The sequence below is a fragment of the Mytilus trossulus genome, unplaced genomic scaffold (assembly GCF_036588685.1).
Source record: "Mytilus trossulus isolate FHL-02 unplaced genomic scaffold, PNRI_Mtr1.1.1.hap1 h1tg000424l__unscaffolded, whole genome shotgun sequence".
Taxonomy (NCBI): Eukaryota; Metazoa; Mollusca; class Bivalvia; order Mytilida; family Mytilidae; genus Mytilus; species Mytilus trossulus.
Genome location: NW_026963354.1, coordinates 302,051 through 315,922, shown reverse-complemented (window position 1 = coordinate 315,922; position 13,872 = coordinate 302,051). Strand labels below are relative to the sequence as shown.

Here is a 13,872-nt window from a genome sequence, read left to right as displayed (position 1 = left end):
CTTCCTGACTTGGTAAGAACATTTTCAAACTGTCTTTTTTCGAATTTCCTCGGAATTCAGTTTTTTTTGTGATTTTACTTTTTTCTTAGGAAAATGGTGGGTTCTTACTTTTAAATATTGTTGTATAGCCAGCTAAACCTCCCACTTTTAACTGAGAAATAAGAGGTCGAAAATTTCAATATCGAGGAAAAGATCAAAAAGTAAAATAGACCTTCTAGTTACGATAGTGTTCACTGTAATACATGAATTGCAAAAATATATAAAACAAGCTAGTAATTTGTATCTAGGATCCATATTTTATTGAAAACGCGCTCTAATGAGCTGTGAGGTGGTTGATATCTCAATTTCCGATGGACAAAAATGTGGAGAGCGCAGAAAATTATAAGTGTTTGGTATTTATGCAAAATTGTAAAGATATTGATTGTAGATTTTGAAGTAGATCTTAAGAATCCCCATCTGATTAATCGACACCGCTGTTTATCATCACACTATTTCTAGTGGTAACTTTTTACAATATACCTGTTTGTATTAGTGCTAGAAAGAATAGTGGTAAGAACTTAAAATGAAAAACTTTTTTTAAAATAAGTTATTTATAGTTCTGTCTCCAGATGGGTTTAACTTTTTTTTTATCCAGTATGGGTTCAACATTGTGTAGTCTTAATCCCTTTAAAAACAAACAAATATGTAACAAAGAAGCACAATTTAAATGGCATATTGACTAAGTATATTAGCAAAAACTAAGACAAGAATGCACAAATTGGCCACATAATATCACAATAAAGGGATGGTTAAGTACAGAGCCACATCATATGTATCAAAGAAACGCAAAAAGCCATACAGACGAAGCATATTAGCAAAAATGAAAGACAAGAATTGAGAATTATCGCAAAACAATAACACAATGAGGGGATGTACAAGTACCGAGCCACTTCAAATGGATATCAATACATATTTATCATAGTACCAGGATTATAATTTAGTACGTCAGACTTGGGCCACGTCAAATGGATATCAATGAAAACAGACTATAAACAGTTAAAGTAATATAATATTCATAAAGGCAAATAAAAGAATAGTATAATACGTGATGAAGACTAAACAATGTCAGTTCCTAGAATCTATAATCCAAGACCAACTTAGTTTGTGAAGTTGATACGATATATTTATCAACATGGTCTTGTTTCCAATGAACTTTTTTATTTAAGAAAAAATATGAAAGTTCTTTGACATACCCCTGGTTAATCAACTTTTTGCTCTGACACTGGTGACGTTTTACAAAGTCTGAATGAGAGCTGTAAGGGGACGACCATTTGACAGATTATTATCAAGTGAAGTTATTGTGTACCATTTAATCATTATCCCTTGCAGAAATTTTAAGATTTTATTCATAACCTCAGACACATACTTGTGAACAAGAGGACAATATATACAAACATATTAAGATAATACATAGCGCGACAGGACAAACGAAACACAAATACATAGTATATATAAAAGACAATTGGTATAATTAGATTAAGTATTTTATACTTTTCTTCACGAAATGAATAATTTATATTCCCAACCAATATGAATATACATGTATTATATACATACATAGTATCAAATACATACATAGTATCAAAGTTTGATTTTACCTAGCCTCTTTCAAAAGTATATTGTAAAAGATAAGTTGCCGAGCGGAGCGAGGCAAAAATTTTTTTGAAAGGTTTTGAACCGCTGAATGCCCAAGAAGCTAAAGACCTGCTAAGTTATTTATTTTCAATACATTGCAAGTCAGGTAATTTATTTTCAAACTACCAAAGAACAAACCATTTATTTTTGTGATTATCAAGGCTGAGTTATTTATTTTCAAAATCCTCCTGCCCCCCCCCCCCCCCCCCCCCCAGAATATCAAATGGTCGTCCCCTAATTTAAGCTCTTGAATACAGAATAAGTTGAGAAATGTATATCCCATATGCAGATGAAGTTGGTATACATATATCATGTATATATTGCTTCTAAGGTGGGGGAAATTGATAATGGTGATTAGGAAATAGGAAATACATAAATTGTCAACCGCTTCTTCTAGAGGCGCATTAAATATAGAATGAAACTACAAATGGCATAAAGGTTCCTTGTGAGATGCTGATGAATATAAATTCATAGATACCAGGATTAAATTTGTATTTACGCCAGACCCCCCTTTGTCTACCAAAGACTCATCAGTAACCCTCGAATCCAAAAAAGTTTCAAAGCGCTATAAATAAAGAACGAAGTTGAAGAGCCTTGATGACCAAAATAAAGTGTTGCTGTATGTATGTATGTATGTATACTGTAGATTCCTCCGATATCCGAAGAACCCCTTGCGAGCTGCGAGGGTACAGTGGAATCCATGTACACTCCCTATCGGAATTAATGGAGATTTGTCACTAACGTATTTACAATGTTTAATATTTACAAGGACAATCCACACCCCATCAACAAGGAGTGTTAGGACACCGGGCAGGGTCTATTATTATCGGGTGGAGGAAGCCGAAATACTCGGAGAAAACCACCGGGCTGCTCGGCGGGAACAGACAAACCGAAGAGGATATATCATCAGATTGATCTCCAGGTCAAAATCGGGTGCAACTTTTACCAACCGAGGCCCGGCCGTAGTGCCAAAGTTGCTACTTTTTTTTTCGACTTACTGTTCAAGATGGCCACCAGGAGGACCTTTATAAAACACTATCACATGTATCAGGAAATATGTAACCACTGTCTTCTCCTAACGAACATTTGAATGGGTTGAAACCAAAAAGTACTTAAATGATCCTTAATGTATTGGTTATTTCTGTAAACTTTACTTGTAAGTCTCCTGCTTTTGATTATATTACGTGGCCAACATTAAACATGTTAAACCAAATTTAATCAAAGAAAAACAGGTGAGCGACACATGTTCATGAGAGCCTCTCGGTTATGTAGTCCTAATCCAAATAATTATGACGTCTTGTAAGGCTATTTAAAAAAAATCTGGGACTGACGTCATTATTATGACTTGGACTATTAAATGTAGTCCCACTCTAGACCAAGTCTAATAATCGAGATTCAAAAAAAAAATGTGGATGTTAAAGCTATTAATCTAACCCTCCAGAATGTAAGTGTTTAATCATTTAAAATATTGCCGGGGATCTGTTTCCTAGTTGTTATTTTTCAATGGAGAGGGTCGAGTTGAAATTAAAGGACGAGACAACAATCTTATATTTTTACTTATCACATGACACACATGTGATTTACACCTGCACCAGAGGCAGAGTATCTCGTTTATATCTGTTTTGTTACATAATTAAGCTCAGTAGGTCACTAAGTTTGGTCCCACTTACAGAAAATACTTGCAGAATGAAAACTTTCTTTAAAAATACATTTTTCAGCTGTTAATATTATAAAAATGTAGAGAAGATTAGGTCTTATTAAAAAATAATTTGGGGGGAAAATCAATAAAAAGCAAAAGTAAATTAAGAAATATATATGCATTATAGGGACAGAAGAACTCATTCTACTATATTAATATATTTGGGTTTTGCTCATGGTTGAAGGCAGAAGGGTGAACTTAATACACAGTATTCACGATGAACTGTTAAATCTACAGGAGCAGAGCTCAATTTTAGAAAATATTTAGTTAGATTCTGTTGGTCTGTAGATATGATTTTAACAGGCCTGAGAGCAATTTTACAAGCCTGGACTGCCGTTCAGCATGAAGACTGAAAACATTTACTAACATTCTCTTTTTTTACCCTCAGTACTGTAGATAGTTGTACAGTAACAGACATGATCATGATCATCATGTCAGATTTATGATAAATTCTGACTTGACACAACTATGTCAAACTCACAGCTACAATTTACTTTTGCTTTTTATTCAATATTGATTTTGCTATTTTCTAAAAAAAAAAAAAAAATTGTGCAACATAGAGAGTGTCCATTCAAAACAGGAGATTCCATACAATTTGTTTGCACTAATTTTTTGCTCATTTTGTGAAACAATTCAAAGGAGAATACCAATAGTTCTAATTTTGAACATAATAATAAATAGGCACTGGCTACGGTTACATGGAAATGTAACAATAATAAAAATATTATTGTTACATTGGAGACTAATTGTCGGAATGCAAAGTTGGGTAAAGAACCGATTAATTATAAATGTAACAATAATTATTGAGGCTACGGTTCAATTGCATTATTGTAACATGAAAAACAGCATATACGCTGGATTTATAAAATTCAAATCTTCTATAGTTTGTTGCTTAATTCTTGCATATGTACCAAATAATACTTGTAATAATGACAAATAATAAATATTATTATTCAACAAATTGTGTTTGAATAGTTTTACCTATTTATGGTTTTGGTGTTCTTAAAGACACTGTCCCAAGTCAGGAGCCTCTGGCCTTTGTTAGTCTTGTATGATTTTTAATTTTAGTTTTTAAGTTGACACATTCCCCATTTCCATTCTCAATTTTACTTCAGATAAGTAGTATCAAAGGCGAAAATTATAGTTCAATGGTTTCAGTTGTTGGGAACCGAGTTGGGCTCAGTATTTAACTGCACACCTACTCTTATAACTGTCATTATACTTTGAACAAAGAATGAAGAGATTCATATTACCAATTTAGTTTTGGGTGAGAAATTTAAAACTTTGGATTGGTTTGAAACGAAACTGATTTAATAACAAGACACAAATTTTATACAACTATACAAACGCAGTTCTGAAAAAAAATGATATATCAAAAGCAAAGTTTGCTAACTGTGAACTTCTGTATACATGTATCCATGGAGGACGTCATTTCGTTTCAAAATTTCAAAGGTAACGTTTTTCACTTTTTTAAAATCTATATACCTATATAAAAATATTGTTTGGAGAGGTTTTATGAAAAAAATTTGTGTCAGACTTTAAAATACTCCAAAAACCACTTCCTGAATATGTAGAAACTGTCATTGTAAATAAAAAGAAATAAACAAATAGTATGTAATGATTGTATGTATTGTAAATATAAAATAAATGTTTTCAACTTTTATTATTAAGTACATATTACTAGTCCCATCGTACATTGCCGTTTTTTCATGTAACAATAACGCAATGTAACCGTAGCATCAATAATTATTGTTACATTCGTAATTAATCAATTCCTTACCCAACTTTGAATTCCGGCAATTAGTCTCCAATGTAACAATAATATTTTTATTATTATTACATTTCCATGTAACCATAGCCAGTGCCTAATAAATATGAATAACAGAAAAGATTATTAGCAACCAATTGATTTAAAAGGTACTCACATACTAAAAGCATAAGTTCAAAGACAATTACAATTAATATTATTATATTAATTATTCGTGTTTCCAAAAATAAACCATCATCAGTATACATCCTTGGGATAATCAGACCAATGCTATGACATACAAAACACTAAAATGACAGCAACCAGACTCAACAAAAGACAACTAAATTATAATATATACTGTTTGAACTTTAAACAAGCACCTATAATGTGACTTGTTAGACATGATGGAGAAGGTTCAGCCCTCACCTAGTCTTGCAACATAAGTATATTGCATTCAGTTTAATTTCTATTGTTTTCATGCTGATTTTTTCATTTTTTAAAGATTTAAATGTTTCTTTTTAAAACATCCATTTCCATATGCTTTGAGAGATATGAAGATTTGCTCACCCTCGAAAAATCATATTTCCCTCAGGCAGATCCCTCATGAAATATGAATATTATTGTTAGGTGAACAAATCTTCATATCTCCATCAGGCACAGGAAATAAATGTAAAATGTCTCAATGAGGTCATATGTTAAAGGACTAAACTCTGACCTTATCTGGGACAGTATTGAAACAATTTATTATAATTGTAACAATCCGTTGGAAGACTAAAAAAAGGCACAAAAGTAATAAACAAAAAGACAACAGACTCCAAGTACCAATCTACGAGTACTCACAGTTACCATGTTTACTGACTATTAATTTCAAAGCCAATTTAAAAATACTTGTATCTGAAAAATCAACTGATTCAAAACTAAAATATCAAACAGTACACATCCAACTATTATAAAACAGTCATGAAAAGCATGACCTTGTGCAATGCCAAAAATGTATTTGCTTTGAACACATTTGATATCTGAAATTACAGATAAATTGTATCTACAATGACAGATTTATTTTTAAATTTCAGGTCAATCATTTGTCAATGTTGATAGTTTTGATAGTTTCCTTATTGTGTCCATGTATTTGGTCACTAGATAATGGATTGGCTTTAACACCACCTTTAGGATGGCTGACCTGGGAAAGATTCAGATGCCAAACTAACTGTAAAGAGTTCCCTAAAAATTGTATTGGGTAATTATTTACAAATATTCCATCAAGGTGTTACATGTACCCCATTCTTTAAAAAAATGTTTTCACACACAATGTGGTTGAACAATATTAACCTATAGAACCAATTAAACTCATCATAGATACCAGGATTAAATTTTGTATATAGCCAGACACACTTTTTGTCTACTAAATACTCATCAGTGACGCTCAAATCCAAAAAAAAGTTAAAAAGGCCAAATAAAGTACGAAGTTGAATAGCATTGAGGAACAAAATTCCTAAAGTTTTTCCAAATACAGCTAAGGTAATCTATTCCTGAGTTTAAAAAGCCATAGTATTTCAAAAATTCAAAAGTGTTTTAAACAGTAAATTTACAAATGGACCAATGCATACTACAAACTATTTTTAAGCTCAATTCTTACTATTTACTTCCATTACAGTAAATCTGAATAAATAGCTTCCTGAGACCTAAAAAACAAACTTATCAAGCTCTATATTTAATACATAATTCTATTTTCACTAAGTTTCATTTCAGTAAATACAGTAACTTATTGTGTGCATTTATCTTTGGGATTTTTCGAAGAATGACCAAAAAAAGGAATAAAGTTATTACTATTTCTAGTAAAGATTCAACTAGATATATATATATATGTATCAAATATTGGACTGTAATTCTTATTATTGGGATACTCACCCAATCTAATTCCCATCAATAAAATCTTCACTATAAATTCTAAATTAACAATAAAGTAAAATTTCAAATTATTTGCCTCCAAAATTAATGGATGTTTACCGTCTATTTGGAAATCCATATGTTAATCTTTGGCTGTTATATGTTGTTAAGTGGCTGTTTTGTTGATATTCACCCCATAATACAATTCATTCACATATATTTTGCTAAAGTCATCCACCCTTATAAACTTATTTTTATCCTTGATGTACATTTTTGTAGGGATACATTAATTAAGGAGATGGCTGATGTTATGGTATCTGATGGTTACAAGGACACTGGTTAGGAATACATTATTATTAATGTACATTGTTTTTCTAGGGAAACATTAATTAAGGAGATGGCTGATGTTATGGTATCTGATGGTTACAAGGACACTGGTTAGGAATACATTATTATTAATGTACATTGTTTTTCTAGGGAAACATTAATTAAGGAGATGGCTGATGTTATGGTATCTGATGGTTACAAGGACGCTGGTTATGAATACATTATCATAGATGATTGTTGGCCAGCATCTAAGAGGACCTCAGCAGGCAGACTACAAGGAGACCCTGAAAGATTTCCAAATGGCATGAAAGCTCTAGCTGACTATGTAAGTTATAGATGTAGTGTATTCAAATGCTGATCTTACAAATTTAGCAGTGTTGAAGAAAAAAAGGAATTTCTTGTTTTAAATCCTTCCCTTCGGTCATGTTGGTAACTTCTCCCTATCATAGTAAATTTAAGTTATTTAATTAGTTGAAGAATGTTGAATTATCTCCCTTTATAAGAATAGGAAGATGTGTTTGATTTCCAATGAGACAATGATCCAAAAAAGACTTTGTATATAGATATGTTACCCATTCTATCTTCACATTCTGATGTAACAAAGTGTAAACAAATTGGACCAAAGACCAAAATAGTAGCAAAGAAATATACAAAAATGGGCAAAAATTTTCAGAAAAGAGAAAATCTAAAGAATCAAGAATAATGTGGTGATAGAACATAAAAAACAGGCATAGACAATTAAAGAATTAAGGATAAAGTTCCCTTATCTAAACCCTTATGCATATTATCAAAATCAAAAACAGGGAGGAGACAATTCCATCTAGAGGTGATTGCTAACTGTCTTGTTCCACCTGATTTAAATATATACCATTCCTTTTAAATCACATGTGTTTTTTTCATCAGATACATTCCAAGGGACTAAAGTTTGGCATCTATGAAGATTTTGGAAAGAAGACATGTGCCGGTTATCCTGGCAGTGAATTTTACATGAAGATGGATTCTCAGACGTTTGCTGATTGGGGTGTAGATTTTGTAAAATTTGATCAGTGTAATGCTGACCCTCATGACATGAAGTATGGTAAGAAATTAGTAGTACACAATTGATGAAATGTAAAAATGCTATTCAGTCTTCTTTCAGTTTTGTACTATTCTTTTATCCTTCTAAAATCTTAAGTCTCATATAATTGACTTCAGTATAAGGTAACATAGATGGTTCCACAATTTTTTATTATACCCCACCTACAATATGTTTTCTGGTCTGTGCCTCTGTTCGTCCATCAATCTGTCTGTTCATGTGTCCTTTCGTCCCACTTCATGTTTAAGTTTTTGATGAAGTTTTAGTCCAGTCAACTTGCAACTTAGTACACATGTTTCTTATGGTATGATCTTACTATTTTAATGCCAAATAAGAGTTTTGACCCCAAGTTCATGGTCCACTGGACATAGAAAATGATAGTGCGATTGGGGCATCTGTGTACTGGGGACACATTCTTGTTTTCCATGTTATTTTTGTTCTTCTGTCAATCAGTTAACATTTAAAACACAACTTGCTTAACCCATGCCACTGTTATCCTTATTTAAAACACAACTTGCTTAACCCATGCCACTGTTATCCTTATTTAAAACACAACTTGCTTAACCCATGCCACTGTTATCCTTATTTAAAACACAACTTGCTTAACCCATGCCACTGTTATCCTTATTTAAAACACAACTTGCTTAACCCATGCCACTGTTATCCTTATTTAAAACACAACTTGCTTAACCCATGCCACTGTTATCCTTATTTAAAACACAACTAACTTAACCCATGCCACTGTTATCCTTATTTAAAACACAACTTGCTTAACCCATGCCACTGTTATCCTTATTTGAAGGTTATCCAGTGATGGAGTTTTTTATGAATAAAACAGGAAGACCAATGGTGTTTGCTTGTGAATGGCCTTTGAACAATTTAGTTAAGAAAATAAAGGTATGTACTTAATAAAATAAAGGTATGTACTTAATAAAATAAATAAACCATTAGGTTATTTCAGAAAGCCTGGCTTTAAGAATTTATAAAAGTTACTCTCCTTCCTGCACTGAATACAGATGTAAAGAAGATAACATAAACTATTTGATTTTACTGCCATATATGAAAAGATTAATAATTGATTTTGGGAAATGTTAAAAGAATTATTTTTGTAATACAGAGACAACAGGCAGCTAAGAAAGTTGTATTACCTAAAAATATAATAATGATATGTTCTTCAGTAATACATTTCCCTGTTTCAAGTGTTTTTTTAAATTTGAGAATATTTGGTAATTCATATTCATATCCGGGATCGGGTGTTTTTAAGCTCGGGATTTCGGAATTGACCCTTTCGGGATTGGGGAATCCTTTTTTTTCGGATTTTGGGACGTCGGGATTTACTTTATTTAAATTCGGGACCTCAGGATTTCGGTTTTTTCAATCGGGGATTTCGGGATCAAGACCCTTCCTATCCCCCCTCTTCACTACTTTGCCAGTTGGACACATAATATGAAGGAATGCTTCTATATGTAGGATTTGAGTAGCCCCTTACTTCAACATCGATATTGTATATGAGAAAACTTAGTTTAACAAGTTAACAAGGATTGATCATACTGTTTAAATTAAATGTTGCTTTGATTCCATTTGTAAAGATAAACCAGCAATATAAAGTGGAGTTTTTAAAACATGAAACCAAGTAAATAATAATTGGTCACCAGAAATGAAAATTAATCCTCAGCAGCAGGTCGGATTAAATGTATTATAAACCTTTATTTCTAAACAAAAGATGAAATTAGACTAAATGGATGCTTTCATGGGACACAGATGATGCTCCCTCTTGCATATAATGTGATAAAGGGACATAACTCCCTTAAGCATTGTGTTTAAGTTTCATTACATTTGGCAAGCTAAATTCAGAGAACGGGAATGACAGATTAACAAAATTTTCCATATATAAAGGGGCATAAATCTAAGGGTATATACCTAATTTCAAACTTGATAAAATTTAAGTATTGTGTAAAAGTTTCGAATATTTTGTTTAGACAAACTGAAGTTAGAAAACAAAACAAAAAGAAAATCTCACCAATTTTTAGGTTTACAAACTCATGAACAGTAAAAATGATGTCACCCAATTTCAAACTTGATGTGTGTTTTGTGGTAATAAGCACTGTGTATAAGTTTTGTGACATTTGTCTCAGATGCAAACTAAAGGTAGAGAATGAAAAACTATTTTTGGGGAACATGTCGTGGCAGACAAAAAATGGTAACACTTATCGTTCCCTTCGTATAGCAGCGATGGATGAGTTGTTTATTCCTTAATTTTAATTGATTGATTTAGTGAAGACAGGTTAATGTGGTTTTGACTTTATTACAGCCTGATTTTGCTGCCATCAGAAAGACTTGTAATATGTGGAGGAATTACAATGATATAGAGGATTCCTTTGATAGTGTACTTAGTATCATTAATTACTGGGCTAAAGATTCATACAACATGTCATCATACGCTGGACCAGGGGGATGGAATGATCCAGACGAGGTGAGTATTGGTATCATTAATTACTGGGCTAAAGATCCATACAACATGTCATCATACGCTGGACCAGGGGGCTGGAATGATCCAGACGAGGTGAGTATTGGTATCATTAATTACTGGGCTAAAGATCCATACAACATGTCATCATATGCTGGACCAGGGGGCTGGAATGATCCAGACGAGGTGAGTATTGGTATCATTAATTACTGGGCTAAAGATCCATACAACATGTCATCATACGCTGGACCAGGGGGCTGGAATGATCCAGACGAGGTGAGTATTGGTATCATTAATTACTGGGCTAAAGATCCATACAACATGTCATCATACGCTGGACCAGGGGGCTGGAATGATCCAGACGAGGTGAGTATAAGTATCATTAATTACTGGGCTAAAGATCCATACAACATGTCATCATACGCTGGACCAGGGGGATGGAATGATCCAGACGAGGTGAGTACATATTTGGACCTAAGGGCTGAAATGATAATAAGTGGTAAAGATAAATCATTATAACATGGACCAACATCCAGATGTTTAGTTCAGATAGAAAGATGGTTTAATCATTATCGTTGGAGACTTTTGTTTAAGCCTTTCCATGTTTTTCAGATTATCGTTGGAGACTTTTGTTTAAGCCTTTCCATGTTTTTCAGATTATCGTAGGAGACTTTGGTTTAAGCCATGACCAAGAGAGGGTCCAGATGGGGATGTGGTGTATGTTTTCCGCTCCATTACTCCTGTCAAATGATCTGAGGAACATCAGGAACAGTTCTAAAGCTCTGATATTAAACAAGAGACTCTTAGCTATCAACCAAGATCCATTAGGAATACAAGCCAAAGCATTCAATCTGGTATTAATTTGTTTATGTCAAAATATTGTAGTTATCTCCCTTTGAATAATTAAACTTGTCAAATCTTAACCCCTATATCACTGTAATATTCAATCCAATTAAACCCTTATACTAAGAAGACTGTTACTAGCTCTACATTTAATTTTAAAATAGAGAATATTACATTTCAGAGGGGATTTTATAATTTCTGGGACACGAATGATGGACGACAAATAATTTTTCATGTACAGTACGTACTGTACTGTAAATACACTCACCATAAACACCAGGACTTAATTTCTAAACACCAGACATACTCCTTTTGCAAAAGAAAGAAATATAGAATGAGAAAACTTCAAACCTAAGTTGTTGTGTCCCTTATCAACTCTAAATACCTTTGAAATAGCATAGTTTGTCAGAGCTGTTTTCAGAATTTGAAATGTAAATTGTCAGCTGTTTTTAGAATTTTAAATGTTAATTTTGCAAAAAGATATTTAAAAGTCATATTGTAAGTTTCTGTTTTTGCAGGGCTATGTACAAGTTTGGACCAGACCTATTCTCCCTCTAGGAAGTAAGGCTGTAGCTGTACTGTTTGTGACTGACCATTATCCCGGTAAAGGTGGCAATTACATCAAAGTTACATACCCACTGTCAATGTATGGAATAACTGATGGAAAACAATATAATATCACAGAAGTCTTTGATGGTCACAGTATGGGGACACATAATACATCATCTATAATTACATTTAATGTTAATCCTACTGGTATATTTATGTTTACAGTGAAACCTGTATGAACATCTTATATTGTTTAATATCTTACCATCTTAAAAGCATATGATAATGGTTATATGTAGAAATTATACTGAATTGCTGGGTAATTACAAAACTATTACATTGGTTGTTGTCTCTTTGACACATTCCCCATTTCCATTCTCAATTTTACATCTAAAAATAAATATCATGGCAGATTACTATAAATATATATATATGCCATTATTTATTCTTGTATTTAAATTTTAAATTTTCTTTCACTCAGCATTAAGTGGAACCAAAGGAATCTATGGAATCTCATAGTTTTGTCTATACATGGCACATGTGCCACAACCTGTTGAAACCAGGAAAGATAATCTCAAAATATGTTTAAATTTTTTTAAGTCTTTGCATGGTATTATGATAAATTCCAAATAAATACATTCCTGTTAAGATTTTGTTTAGGCTCTGCCCATGCGTTATGTCATCACATATCATTACAGCTTTTCAAAACTATCTAGTTAAATGGATGAGTTGTAGACTGTTGCTTTTCTTCATCAGTTTGGCATGGTTTTATATGATTCTCTTGGAATTAAGTTTACATTAAATGTTGTTAAAACATTCCTGGCAAGTTCAATTACTACTAGAAACGTTTTAATGCCTATTGCTATGTGTAAAGTTAAGGATATCAGTGTAAGCTGTCAGATCAGAATATGCATGGAATATTTACTTCTAGACATTAAGCAATTGACAATCTATCAGTTAGAAGAGTTTTTTTTTAAGTGTGTTGATGAGATTACAGTATAGTTTTATAACTTTTACATTCCTTTGCATAATATATGGATATGAAATCTCTATTTATGATATTAATGTTTTTAATAACTGATAAACTGATGAAGGGAGCTTACATCTATAGATATAAGCACCTAAATAAAGTTTTTCAAGAAAATTGGTGGTGTTTTTGTGTTAATGTTTGTGTTGAGGATGATGAACAAAAAGGATGGACAGACAACAGTATACCATAATACATACCATCTTTTAAATACTTATGTATAATAATCGATTGACTATTTTCTAAAAGGATAACATCAAAAGGCCAATTCTTGCCCCAACAAAATGACATTTATTTTCATAAAAGTATTGGGTTTTTGGTTTTTTTTTTTAAATGTGATATGTATCTCATGTTCAGAATTAATCCTTTTAAAAAGTTGTATCCATAAATGGCACATAAGTTTTCTATGTTATTTTGAATTCCATGTTTATATTTGTTTATTTATAGTCAATATTATTTGAAACTCTTTATTTTTATATTATTTCACTTTTTTTATTTATTTTATACTGACATGTTTATGTAATATTTCTATTCACAAAAAAATGTACTCTGAATAAAGATTTGTATAAAGTGC

General features: G+C 32.1%; 1 protein-coding gene across 1 annotated transcript; it reads left to right on the top strand.

Annotated features, from left to right (window-relative positions):
* The first annotated feature begins 3,293 nt into the window (after positions 1-3,293).
* Positions 3,294-13,872, top strand: LOC134702188 (alpha-N-acetylgalactosaminidase-like). The gene is made up of 8 exons (XM_063563256.1): positions 3,294-3,316; positions 6,197-6,360; positions 7,488-7,662; positions 8,241-8,415; positions 9,215-9,309; positions 10,724-10,885; positions 11,536-11,733; positions 12,241-13,872. The coding sequence occupies exons 2-8, from the start codon at positions 6,212-6,214 to the stop codon at positions 12,508-12,510; spliced, it is 1,224 nt and encodes a 407-aa protein (XP_063419326.1). The 5' UTR covers positions 3,294-3,316; positions 6,197-6,211; the 3' UTR covers positions 12,511-13,872.